Here is a 20,000-nt window from a genome sequence, read left to right as displayed (position 1 = left end):
AGAAAAGTTTCAGTTCATGTTGGAGATGTGGATGTGATGGTCGCCTTGTTAGAGCGGCGAGAACATGGTGAGCAGCGTGGACAGCAGCAGCAGGGCGGCGGACAGACGAGCTCTCGATGGTCCACCTGAAAACAAACACACGTTCACATGAAGCACTCCGACATGTTATTACAGATAATGCACAAAACTACATCCGTTCATTACAGTGTTTCCAAGATCAAAAGAGTCGCACAAATTTAACAAACAGTAAATCGATCCATGACGTCGTCTCATGTCAGCTTTCCAACGTCTACGTTCAGTCTCTGCCTGAGAAAGTCAGGTTTAGAAATTCAGCAGTTTGTATTCACACATGCAGCTCACTGCTTTGTTTGTGCACGTGTGCAAACAACTCAAAAGATTAAAGGAGCGTATGTAACTCTGCCCCCTGGTGTTTAAAATGGGTACTGCAGTCTAAATTCTAAACATCATAGAGAGCTGTCTCCCCCCCTCCTCTCTAGAGTGGATGCTCACTCAGGTCACCATGTGGTGGACTCTGAAGCTTCAGTGTTTATCCAGCTCTGCATGGGTCTGTAAACCTTTCTGTGTTCTAACCTCTCTCCATTTTTCAAAAGCATCTCCAATATTGATCCTAGTTTGAGCACGTTTCTGCTCGTGGAGCTTATTAGAAACATGCAGAGGCTTTTTAGGTCGGGTACAATCACTTCTATCTGAACCACTTCTCTTGACCGCTTCCATCGCTGCAACACCTGTTGACCTGATAACTGCTCTCATATCTGACAAACCGAGGGGCGTCCAAAACGGCCGTGTGGGGGCGTGTCTTAAAAGCGCCTACCTTCTCTGGTCCAAACAAATCCAGAGCATTCAGGAGCAGAATCTAAAGTTAGAAGGAGGACATACTGGCTGCTGCATTGTTGTCAGAGAAGCCAGCACTTCAACATAGCATGTTTCCTTAATGATCAGAGAGTAAGATACCTTTATCATCTCACTCTCTACACAGCTCACTGATTGGACCTTTAAGAAGACAACATAGTAAAGACTCACCGCTGTGCAGCAGAAAGTCCTCTGTGACGCTCAGTGATCCGTTGTGTGCTTCAGGTTTGATCTGCAGCAGTTTACACATCAGAGGGTAAATGTGGATGCTGTCAAACGGCTCGGACACAAAGTTCTTCTTAAAGTCTGGACCGAAGGCCCTGAAGATGGTCTTCATGTCCATCTCCCCGTTGTGATAGCCATGATCTCCCTTGTTGACGTAGACGATGAATCTCTGAAGGGGAAAAAAAGATTTAGGAAATGTCAGTCAGGTGGATTAAGTGGCAAAGCCTACAATTTATGACCACAACTGATTGATGATGATATAATGATAATGTGGTGTAAATTGGCCTGAAATCAGTCTACAATGTACGCACGGCTTAACAGTTCGCGTGTCTGTCATGTAGGGATCGAGACCGAGTCAAGTCCAATAACATAAATATAAATGTAAAATCATCATCTTGTGTGCAGGTAGACCGTTACACTGGGAAGGTTGCGGACATAACCGGTGGATAAAAATCAAACTACAAATGTTCTTTTAGAAAAGAGGCATTTTTTCTTCTAATCACAGTAATGACATCGAAAAATAGCCAATCGGTGGGGGTCTTGATTTAAAATCCAGAGTCTGCCCAGTTTGAGACCGAGACAAGAACAGTGTTAATCTTCACACCTTTTTCTAATTTAGTCATAGTCTCCTGACGAAAATGTCCTTTATATTGAGTCAGATATTAGTCATTTGTTATGGATTTAATTTAGTCAATTAGTCACTGACTAAAATTGCACATCATTTTAGTTGACGACAATAGCAGATATTTTAGTCAACAAAATCAGACGCAAGCTTTTATTTTGATTATCAGAAGCTGCAGGGGGCGGAGCTTCACAGACCTGCAGGCCGCACATTGTTGCACTCACCACACACACACACACACACACACACCTTTGATGAAGTCTGCTATGGTTTACAATGATTTTAGAACAGCTGAGGGGGTACGTGATAATCCTCACTTGTAATGTAGTTTTGATTTCGTCACATTTTCGTCAATTAAATGATGGAGTAATATTATTTATCAAATCGTTAATGTGCGGAGTTTCGTCTCGTTATCTTCATAGTTGACTAATTTAAAAAGACCTTCGTCAACAAATTTTTTCGGCATTTATTTAATTGACGAGATTAACACTGGACAAGACCGAGTCAAAATGCCTTCGATTCTGAGATGAGACCTCCAACAAGTGGTCTCAAGACCGGGCTTGGATTTTGAGTACAACAACACTACGGTCTCTGGAGTCTGTTAAATGAAGCTTAATGTCTCTTCTGTTGACTCAGTTAGAATTACATTTGGTCAACAGGAAGGTTTCTATCAAAAAGAATCAAACTGAAACTAAATATTTATTTAAACTAAAAGGCTGCAGCTTTGCCGGTAAACAACAAAAACCTGTAAGGATTCAGCGTATGATCTAAAATGAAAACTCACAGAGTTCAAGTTGAATCCCAGATCTGCGACGACCACGATGGGAGGCAGCCGTTTACTTTTGGCGAGATGGAAGCTCTCAGGAAACTCGTCCTTTTTCCACACTGTCAGATTGGGCGCTTTGGACAGGGCGTCGAACACCACCTGCTCCTTCCCCGGCCGTGGCGTCAAGATACCGAAACCCCCGTAGTCGAGGATCTCGAAGCTGGCGTGCTGGATCAGATTGAGGTATTTGTTGAGGATGATCTCGTCCACCTGCGGTCGCTTCTTGACAGTTGTCATGCCGTGGTCGGAGGAGATGATGACATTCAGAGTGTTGCTCAGGTCATGGCGAATGATAGCCTCCCTCAGGTACCCGATGATGCGGTCAATCTGCATGATGATCTTCTTCCTGTTGGGGTGGTCCGGCCCCTTGGCGTGCCCCACGTTGTCCGGCTCGCCGTAGTACAGCGTCACCAGGTGGAAGTCCTCCTCAGAGAACCAGCTCATCACCTCGTCGATGTTCTGACGCCACTCTGTCTCGTTGTCGTCTGGGTGGCCGGACTCCTCCGACAGTGACCTGTAGACCGCCTGGCCACTGTAGTTGGCTCCGCCTCCTGGGAAGTAGAAGGAGCCGGTTTTCAGACCCTGAGGTAACAAGAGGCAACGATAAATCATGTGCAGTTTTACATCACAAGCTGAGGATTGAGGAAGGAACATCATGATTTTTGGTCTCCAGTATTAGCTCTGTTTTTGGTCTCCGCCTTGTCCCGGGAGGAATATCTGACCCCTAGGCATCGAAATGCTTCACTATCTTCCTCGGCAAGTTTTAAACTGTGTCTGCTGCTGCTGTTGAAAAGGTCATTAAAAAACTCCTCGCTGAGACCATTAAAAATGCTTTTAGGACAGTGACGGTGAAACAAAATCTTTGGGAGTACCTCAGGGCTCTTTCCTTGGTCCCCTTTTGTTTTCTATCTACTATCGTAAAATGTTGATGTAGACTTTTGATCTTAAAAAGAAAATAAACCAAAACACAAATGCCTTACAGCTGAACTCATACTAATGGCCATCAAGAGGTGACTCTATTGATTTGTCTGTATGCATAGAAGTCGAGTCTGTTTACTTGGACTTGAGTATCCCGTTTACGAGTCTTACCTCGGTTTTAGGGGCCTGAAACTCGTCTAGTGTGTTACCAGTCTAATTTTTTATATCTTCCATCAACTCAATGAATAGCATCTTTATTTAAACTCAGACTGTTGTTTGAACACTTATGAGTAAATACTTACCCATGAAGTAGTCCTGTGTCAGATTGTTTCTAAAACAAGCCTAAGTTTTAATTATAAACCTGAAACAAGTCTTGCCTTCCATTTTAACTTCTTTGTTGGCGTTACAAACATTAAAATTAGTCATTATCGTCGACTCACCTGGTTCTGAGCTGTGATCCACAACGGCAGAACTCCGTTGTCCCACCACTCTGATCGTGTCAGCGTCTCTTTGTGAGAAACTTTTTGGTTCGTCGTGGCGTTGTACATCATGTTGTGGACGACTTCGTGATCCTCCACCCATCTGCCTAACGTACAGGAAACAAGGTGGGAAGAGGTTCTGACCAACGGACTTTATATTCAGATGGACAGAGCTACAGCCCCCTGGGAGGGAAGCCAGGCGATTTAGAGCTCCCCCTACTGACTGGTTGCAGTATAGGTCTTAAATTTCAAATAAATGTTGCCTCAAACCTGGACTCTGGATTTCTGTGGAAGGGCTCTTAGGTTTGAATTATTTGATAAAGAAGAACAAATGTGACATCATGATTGACAGCTCTGTTGACGAATCAGGTTCCTTACAGAATTCTCAATGGGATTAGCATCGCAGTTGAGCAAAGGCGAGGGAAATCGTACAATTCAGTTATAACCGCGAGTATCTGCCACAAACTTTTAGTCATTAAAACCTATAAAAACGTCATTACTAAAGATAATGTTTCTACCTGTGATGGTGGTGAAGTGGGACGGGGAGGTCATGGTCAGCATCGGGGGGGTTATGTACTTGGCCTTGACGCCGTCCAGTACCAGCTGGTCCAGGTGCGGCGTGTCCACATCCTGGTCGTAGTCCCACCTGAAGCCGTCAAAAGAGACGAGCAGCAGTTTGTTCCTCTGTGCCGCCTCGTTTAGAGGTTTGGCGGCAGCGCAGATCACCGCAGTGACGACCAGGAACAGCTCCGGCTTCATCTTCACCTTCACCTGACTGACTGACTGACTGCAGCTCACCTGTCTGCACACCTGCAGCTGCCTCCTGGTTTAATGTGTAACTTGTGTTTATCTGATTGAGATCAGCTAACTGCGGGTGAAGGACGAAACCTTCAGCTCTGATGAATCCTTATCAGGATCCTGATCAGTGGACCGACTGATAGCAGCTTCCCGATAAAAAGCTGACACACTCAATAAATACACCTTACTGCACGTTTTTCAAAGGTCACTTTACAGACTGAGCTTAGTGTGAAGTCTGCAAAGTGTTTACAAGAACTAAATGTGACAGATCCACCACAGCCCACTGTCCGTATCATGTCCGCCGTCATGACACGACCTTAAAGAATACTCTGATGATATCACATCATTTATTCAAACTTGTGTCAAAGTTACAGATGTTCCAAAAGTATTTCAACATCCAAACACTCATCAGAGAGCTCAACACATACCGCTCATTTAGTTCTCATTTGGAACAGAGGCTCATTAGTAAAACCTGCCCCCCTGCTGCTGCCCCCTTGTGGCTGTCTGTGAATTCATCCTGTGCTCATTGTTGCTTTAGTTGTCTACTGTGGCATGCGTCTGGTACAGCTCACTCAATGTGTTTTATATGTCGCCTCCCAAGCGGCAACCTCCAGTGTTGAAAAATGAAGCAGATGTTGAAGTGTAAAACCCTGCAGTTCCTCGAGTGTCCACTTTCATTGTTGTATTTTTTTATTTAACTGATGTAAATATGTTTGATTTTTAACTTCTATTTTTATTTTTAATAATTATATTCCCGTCTCCTGTTTTCTTCAGCTGCTGTAACACAAAAATGTCCCCCATGGGGGATCAATAAAGTTTATCTTTATCTTTAGAGGCTGGCTGCAAAAGCACAGGAAGTCACATACACACCCATTGTAAAAAGCCTGTTTTTACAGCAGAGATGAACATGTTTACAGCCTGGTTCAAAAAACCAAATAGGTGTGATTATCTCATGTCTGGATGGACACACACTGTACGGGGGGTGAATGTTTTGATGACTCATCAGTTTTGATTTGATGAAGGATAAGAGTTATTCACAATAAGGCGTGTAGCTGACCTGATTGACAGGTGGGCGCGGTGTAACGGTTTGTCAGGAGGTTTAAAACCCGCCTCAGCTCCAGCTCTCAGTCTGTCGTTAGGTTGACTGAAAGTTAGACTGAGACAGCATTTCCAGCACGGAGACCGCCATCGATGGGACTCCAGCGCCCCCTGCAGGAACAGACGGGGGACGCCATCGATGGGACTCCAGCGCCCCCTGCAGGAACAGACGGGGGATGCCATCGATGGGACTCCAGCGCCCCCTGCAGGGACAGACGGGGGACGCCATCGATGGGACTCCAGCGCCCCCTGCAGGGACAGACAGAGACCGCCATCGATGAGACTCCAGCGCCCCCTGCAGGGACAGACGGGGGACGCCATCGATGGGACTCCAGCGCCCCCTGCAGGGACAGACGGGGGACGCCATGGACACCTGTGACTCCTTACCTCCTCGCTCCAATACTTTCCTGTTATTTCTATTTGTAGTTTTTATCAATGTTCCCTCTTGAGGTGTTTGCATCCTAATCACTGTCTTCTTTTCCCCTGTCGTGTTTTATTCTGTTTCCTTTTAGGAAGCTTAATTCTAAAATCTGTCCGCAGACTACAGATGGAAAAGAGCTTCTAACTCTTTCCCATGTTTATCTTTCTTGTTATTTCAAGGTTTAGTTTCACAGCTGTCAGTTTATCTGATCGTTATATGATTGATGACACTAATAAAACCTGATGCCCGATTGAGACTTGATGTTCCAACACGGTGCTAAAGATCAGGGGAGAATCATCACAGCCAAATAATTACAACACCTGCTTCAGCAGATCTGTTTTATCAGACGACGTGTCTATGGAGGCTACAGAGAGTTCAAGCTTGTTACATGTTGGTGTGAGTGTTGTGTGTGATGGTTTACAGAATCTCAGATGTACTAAAGTCCTACGTTGCACTTTGACTAAGGGTTTGCATTAAATCAAATCTGGAAGCATTTTTGCAAGCAACAAACTGGAAAATGTACAGAACAGGATTATGGCCAGACATGAGTGATATAGTATGAGAGGAGGAAGATTTTTTTTTCTATCGTGCACTTTGAGAATAACGTCAAAATGTAGAGAATAAAGTTGAAGTACAATTCCATTTTCTGGAATTGTACTTAAACGTTTGGGATTAACTGTAAAATAATCTAGAGGGCCGTTGAGTCGTTTTCTGCCTTTATCGCTCTCCACACTCCAGTCCAGTAGGTGGCGGTAATGCGCCTCTGAGCTGGTTGCCAACTGTTAGTAAACACCAACGAAGAAGAACGCACACGCCTTTCCGGTGCTCATGCTGTCCTGTGAAGACCTTGAGTGATTTTTCAATCATTATGCGATAAAAACAGATTCTAAAGTCTGAGCTACACTTTATTTTACCTACTCGGACAGTTTCTTTGGATCTGACAGCGGCTGTTCATCCGGGACTCTGATCCGGTACGTAGAGACATTAAACACCTGATAACCTCTGTGTTTCTGTTACCGGTGTAACGGTTTGAAGTGTGACCGTGTTAACTGGTGACTTTCAGCCTGTGGTGGTCGTGACTGTTAAAGACTGAACGTTTCCGGTCCTAACATTAATATTTGCAGTCTGTGGTCTTAATGAAATCTGCTCTGTGATTATAAGAAGAGGAAAGTTAGAACTCTGTCTGTAACGTCTGTTGTTTTCACGACAACCGCAGGCTCGTTTGGGTAATTGTCTCCAGTTAACACGGTCACCTTTTAAACCACAACACCGCCAGGAAGCTAATGTTAGCTTAGCTATGTTGACTGTGACTAACGTTACGATTAAGATGTTCTTTAAACTCAATGTTTAATTATAAGAAGAGCTACATGTCGCCTTTAGCATGTAGCATCCCTGTTTGATTGATTTTTCATGATTAAAGATTCTCTACAGAATCTGAAGTTTGATGTGGAAACTTAAAATAAAACAACTTAAAATAAAACAACTTAAAATAAAACAACTTAAAATAAAGCAACTTAAAATAAAACAACTTAAAATAAAACAACTTAAAATTAAACAACTTAAAATAAAACAACTGAAATAAAACAACTTAAAATTAAACAACTTAAAATTAAACAACTTAAAATAAAACAACTTAAAATTAAACAACTTAAAATAAAACAACTGAAATAAAACAACTTAAAATAAAACAACTTAAAATAAAACAACTTAAAATAAAACAACTTAAAATTAAACAACTTAAAATAAAACAACTTAAAATAAAACAACTGAAATAAAACAACTTAAAATTAAACAACTTAAAATAAAACAACTTGAAATAAAACAACTTAAAATAAAACAACTTAAAATTAAACAACTTAAAATAAAACAACTTGAAATAAAACAACTTGAAATAAACTTTTTAAAGCTTTTTAATTCTTAACTTTAACATCTTTGTAACAACAATATGAGAACAACAGCTGTGTACAGAGGTGATGATTGTCAACAGGCAAGGCAGGCTACTGGGGGCCCCAGCCCAGTAGGGGGGGCCTCGAGGGCTGACAAACTGTCCACCACAGCAGTGACTCAAAATGTGCAACTTTTCCAGTGACAGCAGGGTCAGGGTTAGATCCTAAAGGGACCTGACAGAACTCCGTCTCTAAACACAGCATGCGTTGATGAAAACCAAAGAAAGAAACAGGAAGTGGAGTTAGTGTTAGAACACTGCTGGTGGGCCGGCCCCCCAGTTACTTTTACCTAGGGACCTAATAGATGGTACCTGTTATTCCCAGAAAGCTCAACGTCGAGATTTGATGTGAAACGGGATAAATTCTCAATAAAAGACTAAACCTTAAAGTTTTTGTCTCTTTAAGGACAACAGAAACTACACTACTCATTATTTAGTCATTTCTGGGGCCGCCTTCTCATTTCGGCGTACATCGTTGCCATAACAATACGAATACCCGTCTATGACCTGTTTTCCTCCCAGCAGCAGCAGCGCTCATTTAAAGACACTCGAAGTCAACCTGATGATCCTCTGCGTCTCTCATGTTTGTAGTCTTCAGTAGTTTCATTTGTTGTTTCTGTTTCAGGGATGTCTTCTTTATGGAGCCTGAGGCCGCTGCTGACGTCTCTGTTACGAGGTCAGTTTGAACACCTCTCACCTGTTCATACGCACTGAGCATGTGCAGAGCGGGGCGGGTGGGGTCACATGTGCTCTAGGGTTGTCCTGATACCAGAATTTTACATTTTGCACTTCATGGTCAGTTTCATTTTTTAACACCGGAGGTTGCCGCTTGGTTACTCCTCTCTAGACAGCAGCAGCTGAGGCTCATGGGATTTGTAGTATCTAGGTGGATTACATGTCACACAGTTGGATTCTTTAATCTGTGGTATTTTTTTATTCATTTATTTTTTTTACCTTTTTCCTCTCTGCAGCCTCCCAGCATGCCGCAGCCTCCCAGCATGCCTCAGCCTGGACGGCGCCCCTCCTCTCCAGGACGATGGCCACCCTGAACCAGATGCACCGGCAGGGGAAACCCAAACAGCCCCCTAAATCCCTCGGCGCCACGTTCGGACGCCCCCAGCTGAAGGCGTTGGTCCTGAAGACCATGATCAGAAAACCTAAGAAGCCCAACTCTGCGAACAGGAAGTGTGCTCGAGTGCGTCTGTCCAACGGGAAGGAGGCGGTGGTGTTCATCCCCGGCGAGGGACACAACCTGCAGGAGCACAACGTGGTGCTGGTGGAGGGCGGGAGGACGCAGGATCTGCCCGGAGTCAAACTCAAAGTGGTGCGAGGGAAATATGACTGTGCCCACGTGGTGAAGAAGAAACAGTAGAGAGGAGGATGAAGAGTGTTTAATAAATGTGTGTTATTCTTACCCCTGTGTCAACGTCATTACTGTAACCATGGTAACCATCAACATGAGATGATAAAGGTATCTTACTCTCTGATCATTAAGGAAACATGTTGAAGTGCTGGCTTCTCTGACAACAATGCAGCAGCCAGTATGTCCTCCTTCTAACTTTAGATTCTGCTCCTGAATGCTCTGGATTTGTTTGGACCAGAGAAGGTAGGTGCTTTTAAGACACGCCCCCACACGGCCGTTTTGGACGCCCCTCGGTTTGTCAGATATGAGAGCAGTTATCAGGTCAACAGGTGTTGCAGTGATGGAAGCGGTCAAGAGAAGTGGTTCAGATAGAAGTGATTGTACCCGACCTAAAAAGCCTCTGCATGTTTCTAATAAGCTCCACGAGCAGAAACGTGCTCAAACTAGGATCAATATTGGAGATGCTTTTGAAAAATGGAGAGAGGTTAGAACACAGAAAGGTTTACAGACCCATGCAGAGCTGGATAAACACTGAAGCTTCAGAGTCCACCACATGGTGACCTGTGAGTACATATTATAGTATTTGTGATTCTGTCAGATTTGTCCTGTAGTTCATCTTTCGGCCGGTGGTGGCAGCACTGAGCGCAGCACTGTCCGTCTCTACACACTGAAGAAGAAGACGACGGGTGCATCATCTTCGTTGTTATCGCCTTTATTTCTCGGAGTAAGTTGTGTTTTAGTTACTTTATCTTCTCTTGACATCGACAGTAATCCTGCTGACATGTCGACGGAAGCTTCACGCACCTCTTGTGTGTGATTTAGCCTCCATTTAAACCGGAAACGATGTGTTTGTAATGATTTGTAATGATAGAAGAAAGTGTTTCCCGAGGCAGCAGCTAGCAAAGAGCTACGATAACAGAGTCAGTGTTCACGGTGTTTCTTCTTCGTTGTTAATGTTTTCATGAGTTTACCTGCAGACCTTCAGAGTTTACCTGCAGACCTTCAGAGTTTACCTGCAGACCTTCAGAGTTTACCTGCAGACCTTCAGAGTTTACCTGCAGACCTTCAGAGTTTACCTGCAGACCTTCAGAGTTTACCTGCAGACCTTCAGAGTTTACCTGCAGACCTTCAGAGTTTACCTGCAGACCTTCAGGCTCACGTGAAAGATTCGGTTCCGGTTCGTGTTGGGATGTTTAACGGTTCCGGTTAAACTGAACATTGACCCCTACATGAAGAGGTCATGTTGTAACCTTTAACCCCTGTCATCACCTCTCAATGATGACGTCACTGTTTAATACATCAATTAGTACAGTGGCTCCCAACATGGGGGTCGGGAGAGTCCGGGGGGGGTCGGGAGAGTCCGGGGGGTCGGGAGAGTCCGGGGGGGGGTCGGGAGAGTCCGGGGGGGGTCGGGGTCGGGAGAGTCCGGGGGGGTCGGGAGAGTCCGGGGGGGGTCGGGGTCGGGAGAGTCCGGGGGGGTCGGGAGAGTCCGGGGGGGGTCGGGGTCGGGAGAGTCCGGGAGGGGGGGGGGGGGGGTTGTGTCCTCATTATTTGATAGGTCGGATTCTCCTCCTTCAGTGGTCAGGGGGCGTGGCCCGCTCCGGGGCGTGGCCCGCTCCGGGGCGTGGCCCGGTCCGGGGCGTGGCCCGCTCCGGGGCGTGGCCTGGTCCGGGGCGTGGCCTGGTCCGGGGCGTGTCACAACAGTTTATTGTCTCCAAGAAATCCTCCGGTGTGTTTTGAGTGGATTGTTTTGCGGCTCCACCTGGACTCTGATTGGTTCAGAACCAGCAGCCAATGAGAGCGAGCGGACCTGTTGTGTTCTCTGAATCCATGAACACACACACACACACACACACACACACACACACACAGACACACACACACACACACACACACACACACACACACACACACACACACACACACACACACACACACACACACACACACACAGACACACACACAGAGACACACACACACACACACACACACACACACAGAGACACACACACACACACACACACACACACACACACACACACACACACACACACACACACACACAGACACACACACAGAGACACACACACACACACACACACACACACACACACAGACACACACACAGAGACACACACACACACACACACACACACACACAGAGACACACACACACACACACACACACACACACACACACACACACACACACACACACACACACACAGTGCTGCGTGTAGTTGAAGAGAATCTCAATGTGAAGTAAAGAGAGGAGAAGAACATCCTGGAGAACAGGAAACATGCAGCAGCAGGTTGATTAGAGCACGGAGATGGTAGAGGTGGCGTGCAGACAGTCTATGGTCGTGCAGCGATCACAGGGAATAAAGGTCACCACCCCCTCCCACTGGCCCCTCCCACTGGCTCCTCCCACTGGCCCCTCCCACTGGCCCCTCCCACTGGCTCCTCCCACTGGCTCCAGGTGAATTCTCCTGATTATATCCTGCTGTGTTCTCACATCAGCTCACTCTGACTTTCTGCAGAATAAACATGAGGAGGCTGGAGGAGAAACTCAGAGTGAAGAGAGAAACATTCAGATGTTTGAGTGATCACATGACGCTCAGAGTGAAGAGAGAAACATTCAGATGTTTGAGTGATCACATGACGCTCAGAGTGAAGAGAGAAACATTCAGATGTTTGAGTGATCACATGACGCTCAGAGTGAAGAGAGAAACATTCAGATGTTTGAGTGATCACATGACGCTCAGAGTGAAGAGAGAAACATTCAGATGTTTGAGTGATCACATGACGCTCAGAGTGAGAACACCTGGAGGTAGTTTTTCTGTAAGTTTGTCTCTTGTGTTTGTTTCAGAGGCTTCGAGGAGGAGACAGCTGACGTGTGGTGACGTGTACAGCATGACGAGATGACCGGAGTGACAGAAGAAGCAGACGACGATCAGCAGTTTCCCTCTGAAGGTCAGAAAAACATCTGTCAACATTTCACCATTTAAACTCTTTATATGTGATGTTTTGATCCAGCAGATGTCGCCCTTGAGCAGCAGCATGAAACCAAAACAACTGGCGCTGCATTGTTGTGTTAGCATGCTAATGCTAGCGATCTTTATTCTGCTGGTATCTTCACACTGCATGTAAATTTACCTGAAATGAGCGTGATCTAGAAACACAGTTAAGCAGTGAGTACAGTATGTTATTCTTCTTTTCTCTAGTCCCTCAATTAAACAACTTTTATACACGAGGGGAGGAGTCAGCCGGCCGTCCTGGCGATGTAAACAAACTGAAGATAGGACTCTGAAAACTGTGAAAACATCACAGACAGTGGGACTCGGGTGTTACACCCATTGTAGACAGTCATGACTCACAGAGTTATTTTCAGAGGAGATACTTGATTTATATTTAAGTGTGAACAATCACATTTAAAGACTTTAATAAGACAGGTGTTCATGTGTGAGTGTTACAGGTAGGATGTGTTTTCTTAGAGATTTTACTTTTCCAGACAACAATATTTAAGACAGCTGCTGTGCCTGCGGGGGATTGGTTCAAACTTATCATGTTTTTACTAAAGTTTTTTTAGTCAGAGACAGGTTTTCTGTTTCCCTTTGTTTCCTGTTTTGCTAAGCTACGCTAACTGCCTTGCATTAATCAGATACCCCAGATGTTTAAATCCTAAAATGTTAAACTAACCCTTTAAAGTTATGCTTCAGTTCATCTGATCGCCCTCTGTGATAAAGATAAACTTCATTGATCCCCCATGGGGGACATGTTTTTGTCAGCTCAAGGAAACAGGAAACAGGAAACAGGAAGTTAAAAATCAAACATATTTACATCAATTAAATAAAGAGAGGAAAAACACAATCATATAATAATACAAGGTATTTACACTTCCACTTGTGGAAAGAGTTGTTCTTAAAAACACACACAGTGTGTAGCAGTATTGTTATGAGTGATGCAGTGACATCATAATGACATCATAATGACATCATTGTTTCCTACAGGAGAGGAAACGCTCCCGGTCATCCAGACGTCAGCACGACTGTCTCTAAAGAAATGTCGCCCCACTCACCCGTGTTCGGTGTGCGGCCGAGTGTTCTCCCGTCCGTCTCGTCTGGCCGACCACTTGGCCTCGCACGCCGGAGAGAAGCGTCACAGCTGCTCCGTGTGCGGGAAGCGCTTTGCCAAGAAGATCAACCTGACGTCTCACCTGCGTGTCCACACGGGCGAGAAGCCGTACTCCTGCCCGCACTGCGGCGTCAGCTACGCCCAGATGAGCTGCCTGCGGCGACATCTGCCCCGGCACGCCGCCGAGAAGCCGCATGTCTGCGTGTTTTGCAGCCGCGGCTTCGTCCAGCGGCGCCACCTGGTGCAACACGAGCGGACGCACACCGGGGAGAAACCGTTCGCCTGCCCGCTGTGCCCCAAACGCTTCGCCTCCAACGCGGGCTTCAGCGAGCACCAGAAGAGCCACACGCAGAGGAACCTGCTGTGCTCGCTCTGCGGGAAGGCCTTCTCCACGCCGTCGTCCCTCAGAGACCACGTGAGGAACCACACGGGGGAGAAGCTCCACCCCTGCTCGCTGTGCAGCAAGAGCTTCAACCGACCGGGCCTGCTGAAGAAACACCTGCAGAGACACGCCGTGGAGCAGGAGCTGGCCAAAGCTCGAGGATCTCAGAACAGCGTGAGTGTTGAGGAGAGAGGGAGGGGCGGTCCTGACCTTTAACCTTTCTGTGGCGAGCGTGGCATGCTTCCTGCTCTAAACATTTCCATCCTCTCAGCGACTCCTTTACGTCCTTTCACTCTGCACTAAGCTAAGCTAGCCCCCCCCCCCCCATACATATATTAACCTGAAGAATCCCTCTAGATGTGACATTTAAACAAGAACCTAAAAACAGTTGAGGAAAAAAATCTGTAATTAGACCTGAATATAAAAAATAAAAAAGTGTTGACCTTCTGTTGTGTTGTTTCTGTTGTGTTTTATATATTTATATTTATTTATTTATTTATTTTCTTTATTGTGTGAGCTTTGAAGTAAATTCTATCCAGCAGTCTTCTACTTTGTCTCCGACATTAGGAGGGAACTTTTTACCGCTGCCTCAAGTGCCATGGCGATTTCCCCACGCCCGAGAAGCTGCAGCAGCACGAAGAGCTCCACCGGATGGCGCTGCAGTTTGTGTGCGACGCCTGCGGCCGCAGCTTCAGCCGAGAGTCTCGTCTGAGGGAGCACGCCAGGACTCACACCGGGGAGAAGCCGTTTCAGTGCGAGGTCTGCGAGAAGCAGTTCTCCGCTCAGAGGGCGCTGAGGAGGCACCGGGAGATCCACAAGAAGAAGGGAGAGGGCGTCGCCATGACGACCGAGAACGGATCCACGCAGTCGGAGGAAGACGAGGAGGTGAGGAGACCTTTAGAAAAATAAATGTAAAAACACAGATGGTTACAGAAATAGGTTTTCTTTTTTGGATCTTTGGATTTTCTCACGTTCTCTCACCTTTACTGTCTGCATCTCGTGTCGAGTATCGAACAGTTAAGTCGAGTAATTCTGGATATTTAACTCACCATCGGGTTTAGAGGCCTGACTAGCTGGAGTTCATGACACACTGAGAGCGATGACTTTAGCGATCACACTGAATCGACAGCTGACAAACTTGAACTCATCTCACTTAATGATGTTTTTGAACAGAAAGCAGACGAGTGGGTCAGTGAAGGCAGCACGGCGGCAGGTTCGGCGTTCGACAGCTGCGGTCTGAACGGGCTGCGGGAGATCAAAGTCGAGATCACAAGCGATGTTGAGGATGAAGAGGAAACGATGCCTTCCCAGAGCGGTGAGAACGCAGAGCTAACATCGGATTGTGTTTTTAAAAAGATCAAGAATGAGAGACATGTTTTATTTGAACCGAATGCTGCTTGATGTGTATCCTGCAGGCTTCATGTTGTTTCTCCTGTGGCTGCTCACCTGTCTGCTTCATTACTGTCAGGATATTTCTATTTGTAGCTTTTAGTGATGTTTGAATTTGTTTTGTTTTTTAGGGAGCGTTTTATAAAATCTGTCCAGGGACAACAGATGTAAATTAGCCTTTTGGCTAACTCTGGCATATTTACTGAAATGTTTATTAATATATATATACATGTAATATACATAAAAAAGTAAATCAATCTAGACTGAAAGAGACAGACAGCTGTAGGTGTGGATGTGAGCACTCTGCCTGGTTGTTTGTCTGTGATTGACTGGAAACCAGTCCAGGTAGTACCTCTTTCCCAGTGTCAGCTGGGAACAACTCCAGCCCTCCTGCGACCTCGAGCAGGACAAGCGGTGTGATGTCATAAACTCTCTAAAAACCTTGAAATCAGAGATGATAAACACACCTCTGCTGCTCGTTCACATCCTGAACTTTCATCTTGTGTTTTGTGCAGAAAGCGTTCCCGACAGTCCAAAGAAACCCTACAGCTGCTCCATCTGTGGGAAGACCTTCTCCAGGCCGTCCAGACTCAAAGAACACTTTAAGAACCACGCCACGGACTCGGAGCAGACGCTGCACCGCTGCTCCAAGTGCACGGAGACGTTCAGCGCCGTCAGCGACCTGAGGGCGCACGAGAAGATCCACAGGAAGCGTCACCCCTGCAGCATCTGCGCCCGCAGCTTCCTGAAGCCATGCCACCTCCGGAAACACATGAGGACCCACGTCAGGGACGGACTCATCCAGGAGCCCGCCGACCAGGTGACACGCCACCTTTACTGTTTAACTCTCCTCATACCTTTCTTTATCATGTTTTAAAACGAGACGTCTCCTTTAGTTTCATGATCGACAAACTTCAGATCTTCAGTCAAACTTTTAACCAGAGAGGGCGCTGTTTAAATACTTTGGTAACATGTCGGGACAGAAATGTTGTCCATGTATTTCAGACAGTGTGCAGGAGGCTGACTGCACCTTTTGAATTACACCTATAAGATTTATTCTCATAGTCCACTGCACAGCTCCTACATTTCACCTTTTATACATTTTGTGTTTTTTTATATTTGACATTTTTAAATTCTGTTTTATATATTGTAATATCTTCTTATTCTGTATTACCGTATTGGTCCGAATATAAGACGACCCTGATTATAAGACGACCCCCGTTTTTCAACACTCATATTTAGAAAAAAAAGATTTGCAGACCAGATCTTGTTTTTATAAAGAACTTTTTTTAAAGAACTTCATTTTATTTGAAAATAACAATATTAAAAACACATTGAATTAAACACCTGTTGTATTAATAATCATAATAATAATTAACATACCGTATTTATCGGTATAGGCCTACGGCACTTTTCAAAACAAAGTGTTTCACAAGGGCGAACTATGTACAGTATGATTCAACATTAAAATCGATTAACAATCAAACAATATTATCAACATGTTTTTAACATTTTGAAATAACAGAAGAAATACAGGCAACGTTTTTAACTAAACTACCGCTAAACTAAAACTCTCCAAACTTCTCCTCCGATGTCTCCTATTCCTCACACACACACACACACACACACACACACACACACACACACTCTGCTGTGTTCTCTCTCACTGTCATCACTCCCCTGCTCCTCCCAGAGCGCGTCATGTGTGTTGACATTTAAAGAGACAGGTGAACAGTTAGAGCTGCGCTCTGAATACTAGACCCCGAATATAAGACGACCCGACTTTTTCGGACCTATTTCGATGGACCAATACCGTATTTAAGTTGTTGTTAGTTCTGTTTTATTTCCTTGTTAATTGTTTAGCATCAATACACCAAGTCAAATTCCTTGATGTGTAAATGTACTTGGTAATAAACCCAGATTCTGATTCTGATTTTCTGTCTCAGGAGTTCTGGCTGAACATAAAGACAGAGGAGGTGCAGCAGCAGCAGGAGGTTGAGGTGCTGCAGGAGGAGGTGCAGCAGCAGCAGCAGCAGCAGGAGGTGCATGCGGCCGGTCTGATCCAGGAGGTAAAACCTTCAGCTCATAGTTTACAGGAATCTTAAAAAGCTCCAACGTGGACCCTGAAGGTCTCTGACTGTTTTTCCTTCTCCTGTTCTCCTGCAGGTCCCAGAGGATCTTTCTACCACCAATAAGACCTTCATCACTAAACCCCGACTTCTTCCCGGTAACCATGGCGACCAGGGCAGCTTATCGTTGAAGGTGGTGGAAGTAGCAAACGAGGAGGGAGACGTGGGCGGGTTGATCAACTCTGATGGAGAACAGGAGGATCCGAGACCGGTGCTCATCGGTACGTCTCCGTCTCTTATTATCTGCTGCAGCTTTAAAAACACAGACATGACACAAACAAGCAAACCGCCGACTCCACCCACTTACCGCTTAATTCCACGCTGTGGTCTGTCAGCGCCACGGTTTTTGCTCCATCCGACAGCAAGGCGCCCCGTCCCGCTGGGTCTGTCTCTGGAGCGCAGCCTGCACACACGGGTCCACAAGATCACGCGGGAACAACATGCAAACAACATGGTTGATTTGTTGTTTGTTTGGGTTCAGCTTGAGGCGAGCTAACAGTGGGCTCCGTCAGAAACAGACTTGACGCGTATCCTGACCGCCGCGTGTGATGTAGAAACACGTGCATGACTATCAGTCTTTAACTTTATGGACAGTTCCTAACAAACGTTATCTCAACACACTGACACTTAAACAGCAGCTAGTAGACCTTACTAGACCAGAGTGGGAGTCATTTTAAATTATCCCTGCGATTAAAGGGATACTTCACCCGTTAGCATTAAGCTTTGTATCATTAGAAACCTGGTAGTATTTTTGAATGCTCGTGCATCCCGCCCTCATTTTCCCCTGAGATGTGAAATCTTTGTATTTCTGAGTCTGAAAAGGAGCTTCCAGCGTCGCAAAAATCATCATATTGCGTCACTGGAAGCTGTTGCTGTTAGCGGGGTGAAACTACAATGCTAGTTCCTCATATTTTCAACCACTGAAGCTACAGACCAATCACAGATCAGTGGGTGGGAACTCACTCCCAGAATCCAAACTTAACGTCCGCCGTATTGCTTGGAAGCTATGCTATGACACAAGACCGGCCTGTCGGCAGCAACCGTCTTGCGGCTCTATTGCTATATTGCCGCCACCGGCTGCTGCCAGCTCAGCAGAGGAGACATAACGAGGAGCCGGGGCCGGCTCGAGCTGGGGCGGACTGGTAGTGTCGGTGCTCTCACTGTTTGTCTATAGACACAGACATAGAGTCTGTTTTCTGACAGGAATTTACAAGATCAATTCTGGAAGAAATCTCTGAATCATTTGTGTAAACGGTCTCATGTGTTGAAGTAAATATATCTGTAAATGTTTTTATTACTATATTTCTACTGCTATACTGTATATTTTGGAGAAACTGGAATTTCCCTCTGGGATTAATAAAGGATTTCTAATTCTGAAATATAGGACCTTAGTGGGAGTGGCCTGTGGTGCTGTGCATTCTGGGATTTGGTGTCTTTCATCCACATCCACACTTTCTTCCTTTTCTCAGTCAAGAAGGCACCAACTTCAAAATGTATTTCACATTTCTACATATATGACCCAAAGTCAGTAGAGACTCATGTTTCCCTTTAACAATTTGAGCCGGTCGAGAGAAGAAAAACACTTTTAGAGGATGTTATAGCTCCAACACGTTTGTCTGTCGGATCACATCTGTGTGCCGGCAGGTCAAAACTATTTACAGCCCTGTTTCATTTCAGTATAAAAACATAAACATGGAGCACATTCATAAAATAAAAAGCGCCGCCTCACAGATAATCCTCTTCTTGACCTTCACAGAACAAGATGGCCGCCCCGTGACCCGGGTGGCAGCCGACATCATCGATGGGAAAAAGAACCACTGCTGCCCTGTTTGTGGACGGAACTGCTACAAGGCGTCGGCGCTGCAGAAACACCTGAGGATCCACTCAGGTGAGCGCCCGTATCAGTGCCCCACCTGCAACAAGAGCTTCACGCAGCAGGTCCACATGACGGAGCACCAGAGGACGCACACGGGCGAGCGGCCGTACACCTGCAGCGAGTGCAACAAGAGCTTCACCTTCTCCAGCGCCCTGCGCCGACACCAGCGGCTGCACACGGACGCCCGACCCTTCAGCTGCCCCGTCTGCCCCAAAACCTTCAGACGGCTCAGCTCGCTCCGGAGCCACCAGCTGACGCACGCCGGACTCCGCTTCCAGTGCCCGCTGTGCCCGAAGAGCTTCAGTGACGCCCTGGAGCTCACGTACCACGTGGACACGCACGCCAACACCCAGCTCTACTTCCCAAACATCTGCAACTAGACGAGTCAGGAAACGAGACTTTTTAAAACTTCCACATGATTCTCCTTAAAAATCAAACAAAGCCGTTATGTGTGTGTTACCACGGCAACAGAAGTCTGAAGTCACACCCTGCTCGCTACAGAGCCAAAACGCCATCTTATGTAGT

General features: G+C 45.9%; 3 protein-coding genes across 5 annotated transcripts in view; 2 read left to right on the top strand and 1 right to left on the bottom strand.

Moving 5' to 3' along the window:
* Window positions 1–4,742, bottom strand: part of zgc:153896 (uncharacterized protein LOC569930 homolog) — a 5,196-nt gene extending 454 nt beyond the window's left edge. The window contains exons 1-5 of the mRNA XM_029282139.2: window positions 4,459–4,742; window positions 3,902–4,047; window positions 2,502–3,125; window positions 1,042–1,264; window positions 1–125 (exon numbers count right to left, since the gene is read on the bottom strand). The exon at window positions 1–125 is cut by the window's left edge and continues 454 nt beyond it. Coding sequence (XP_029137972.2) covers window positions 49–125; window positions 1,042–1,264; window positions 2,502–3,125; window positions 3,902–4,047; window positions 4,459–4,699 — 1,311 coding nt within the window. The 5' untranslated portion in view covers window positions 4,700–4,742 and the 3' untranslated portion in view covers window positions 1–48. The remainder of the gene's footprint in view (window positions 126–1,041; window positions 1,265–2,501; window positions 3,126–3,901; window positions 4,048–4,458) is intronic.
* Window positions 4,743–7,043: 2,301 nt separating this feature from the next.
* On the top strand, window positions 7,044–9,616 carry mrps12 (mitochondrial ribosomal protein S12). Of its 2 annotated transcripts, none has more exons than XM_065957623.1 (3): window positions 7,044–7,228; window positions 8,828–8,878; window positions 9,192–9,616. In XM_065957623.1, exons 2-3 carry the CDS (start codon window positions 8,830–8,832, stop codon window positions 9,572–9,574), a joined length of 432 nt encoding a protein of 143 aa, XP_065813695.1. In that variant the 5' UTR covers window positions 7,044–7,228; window positions 8,828–8,829; the 3' UTR covers window positions 9,575–9,616. The 2 variants fall into 2 exon arrangements, with proteins under 2 accessions (XP_065813695.1, XP_020513496.3); XM_020657840.3 differs by having other exon boundaries at window positions 9,174–9,616.
* A 580-nt stretch (window positions 9,617–10,196) lies between these two features.
* Window positions 10,197–20,000, top strand: part of LOC110002254 (zinc finger protein 271) — a 13,367-nt gene continuing 3,563 nt past the window's right edge. Inside the window, exons 1-9 of one of the 2 annotated variants that reach the window (XM_020657831.3) lie at window positions 10,197–10,289; window positions 12,435–12,538; window positions 13,576–14,255; window positions 14,649–14,966; window positions 15,255–15,396; window positions 15,986–16,290; window positions 17,417–17,539; window positions 17,637–17,820; window positions 19,356–20,000. The exon at window positions 19,356–20,000 is cut by the window's right edge and continues 3,563 nt beyond it. In XM_020657831.3, coding sequence (XP_020513487.2) covers window positions 12,487–12,538; window positions 13,576–14,255; window positions 14,649–14,966; window positions 15,255–15,396; window positions 15,986–16,290; window positions 17,417–17,539; window positions 17,637–17,820; window positions 19,356–19,855 — 2,304 coding nt within the window. In that variant the 5' untranslated portion in view covers window positions 10,197–10,289; window positions 12,435–12,486 and the 3' untranslated portion in view covers window positions 19,856–20,000. Of the gene's footprint in view, window positions 10,290–11,731; window positions 12,045–12,434; window positions 12,539–13,575; window positions 14,256–14,648; window positions 14,967–15,254; window positions 15,397–15,985; window positions 16,291–17,416; window positions 17,540–17,636; window positions 17,821–19,355 lie in introns of those variants that run through there. The other variant, XM_065957621.1, reaches the window with a different exon arrangement.

This window comes from Labrus bergylta, chromosome 8 (assembly GCF_963930695.1).
Source record: "Labrus bergylta chromosome 8, fLabBer1.1, whole genome shotgun sequence".
Lineage (NCBI taxonomy): Eukaryota > Metazoa > Chordata > Actinopteri > Labriformes > Labridae > Labrus > Labrus bergylta.
The sequence above is the reverse complement of the archived record's forward strand: the minus strand, read 5'-3'. Positions and strand labels throughout refer to the sequence as shown.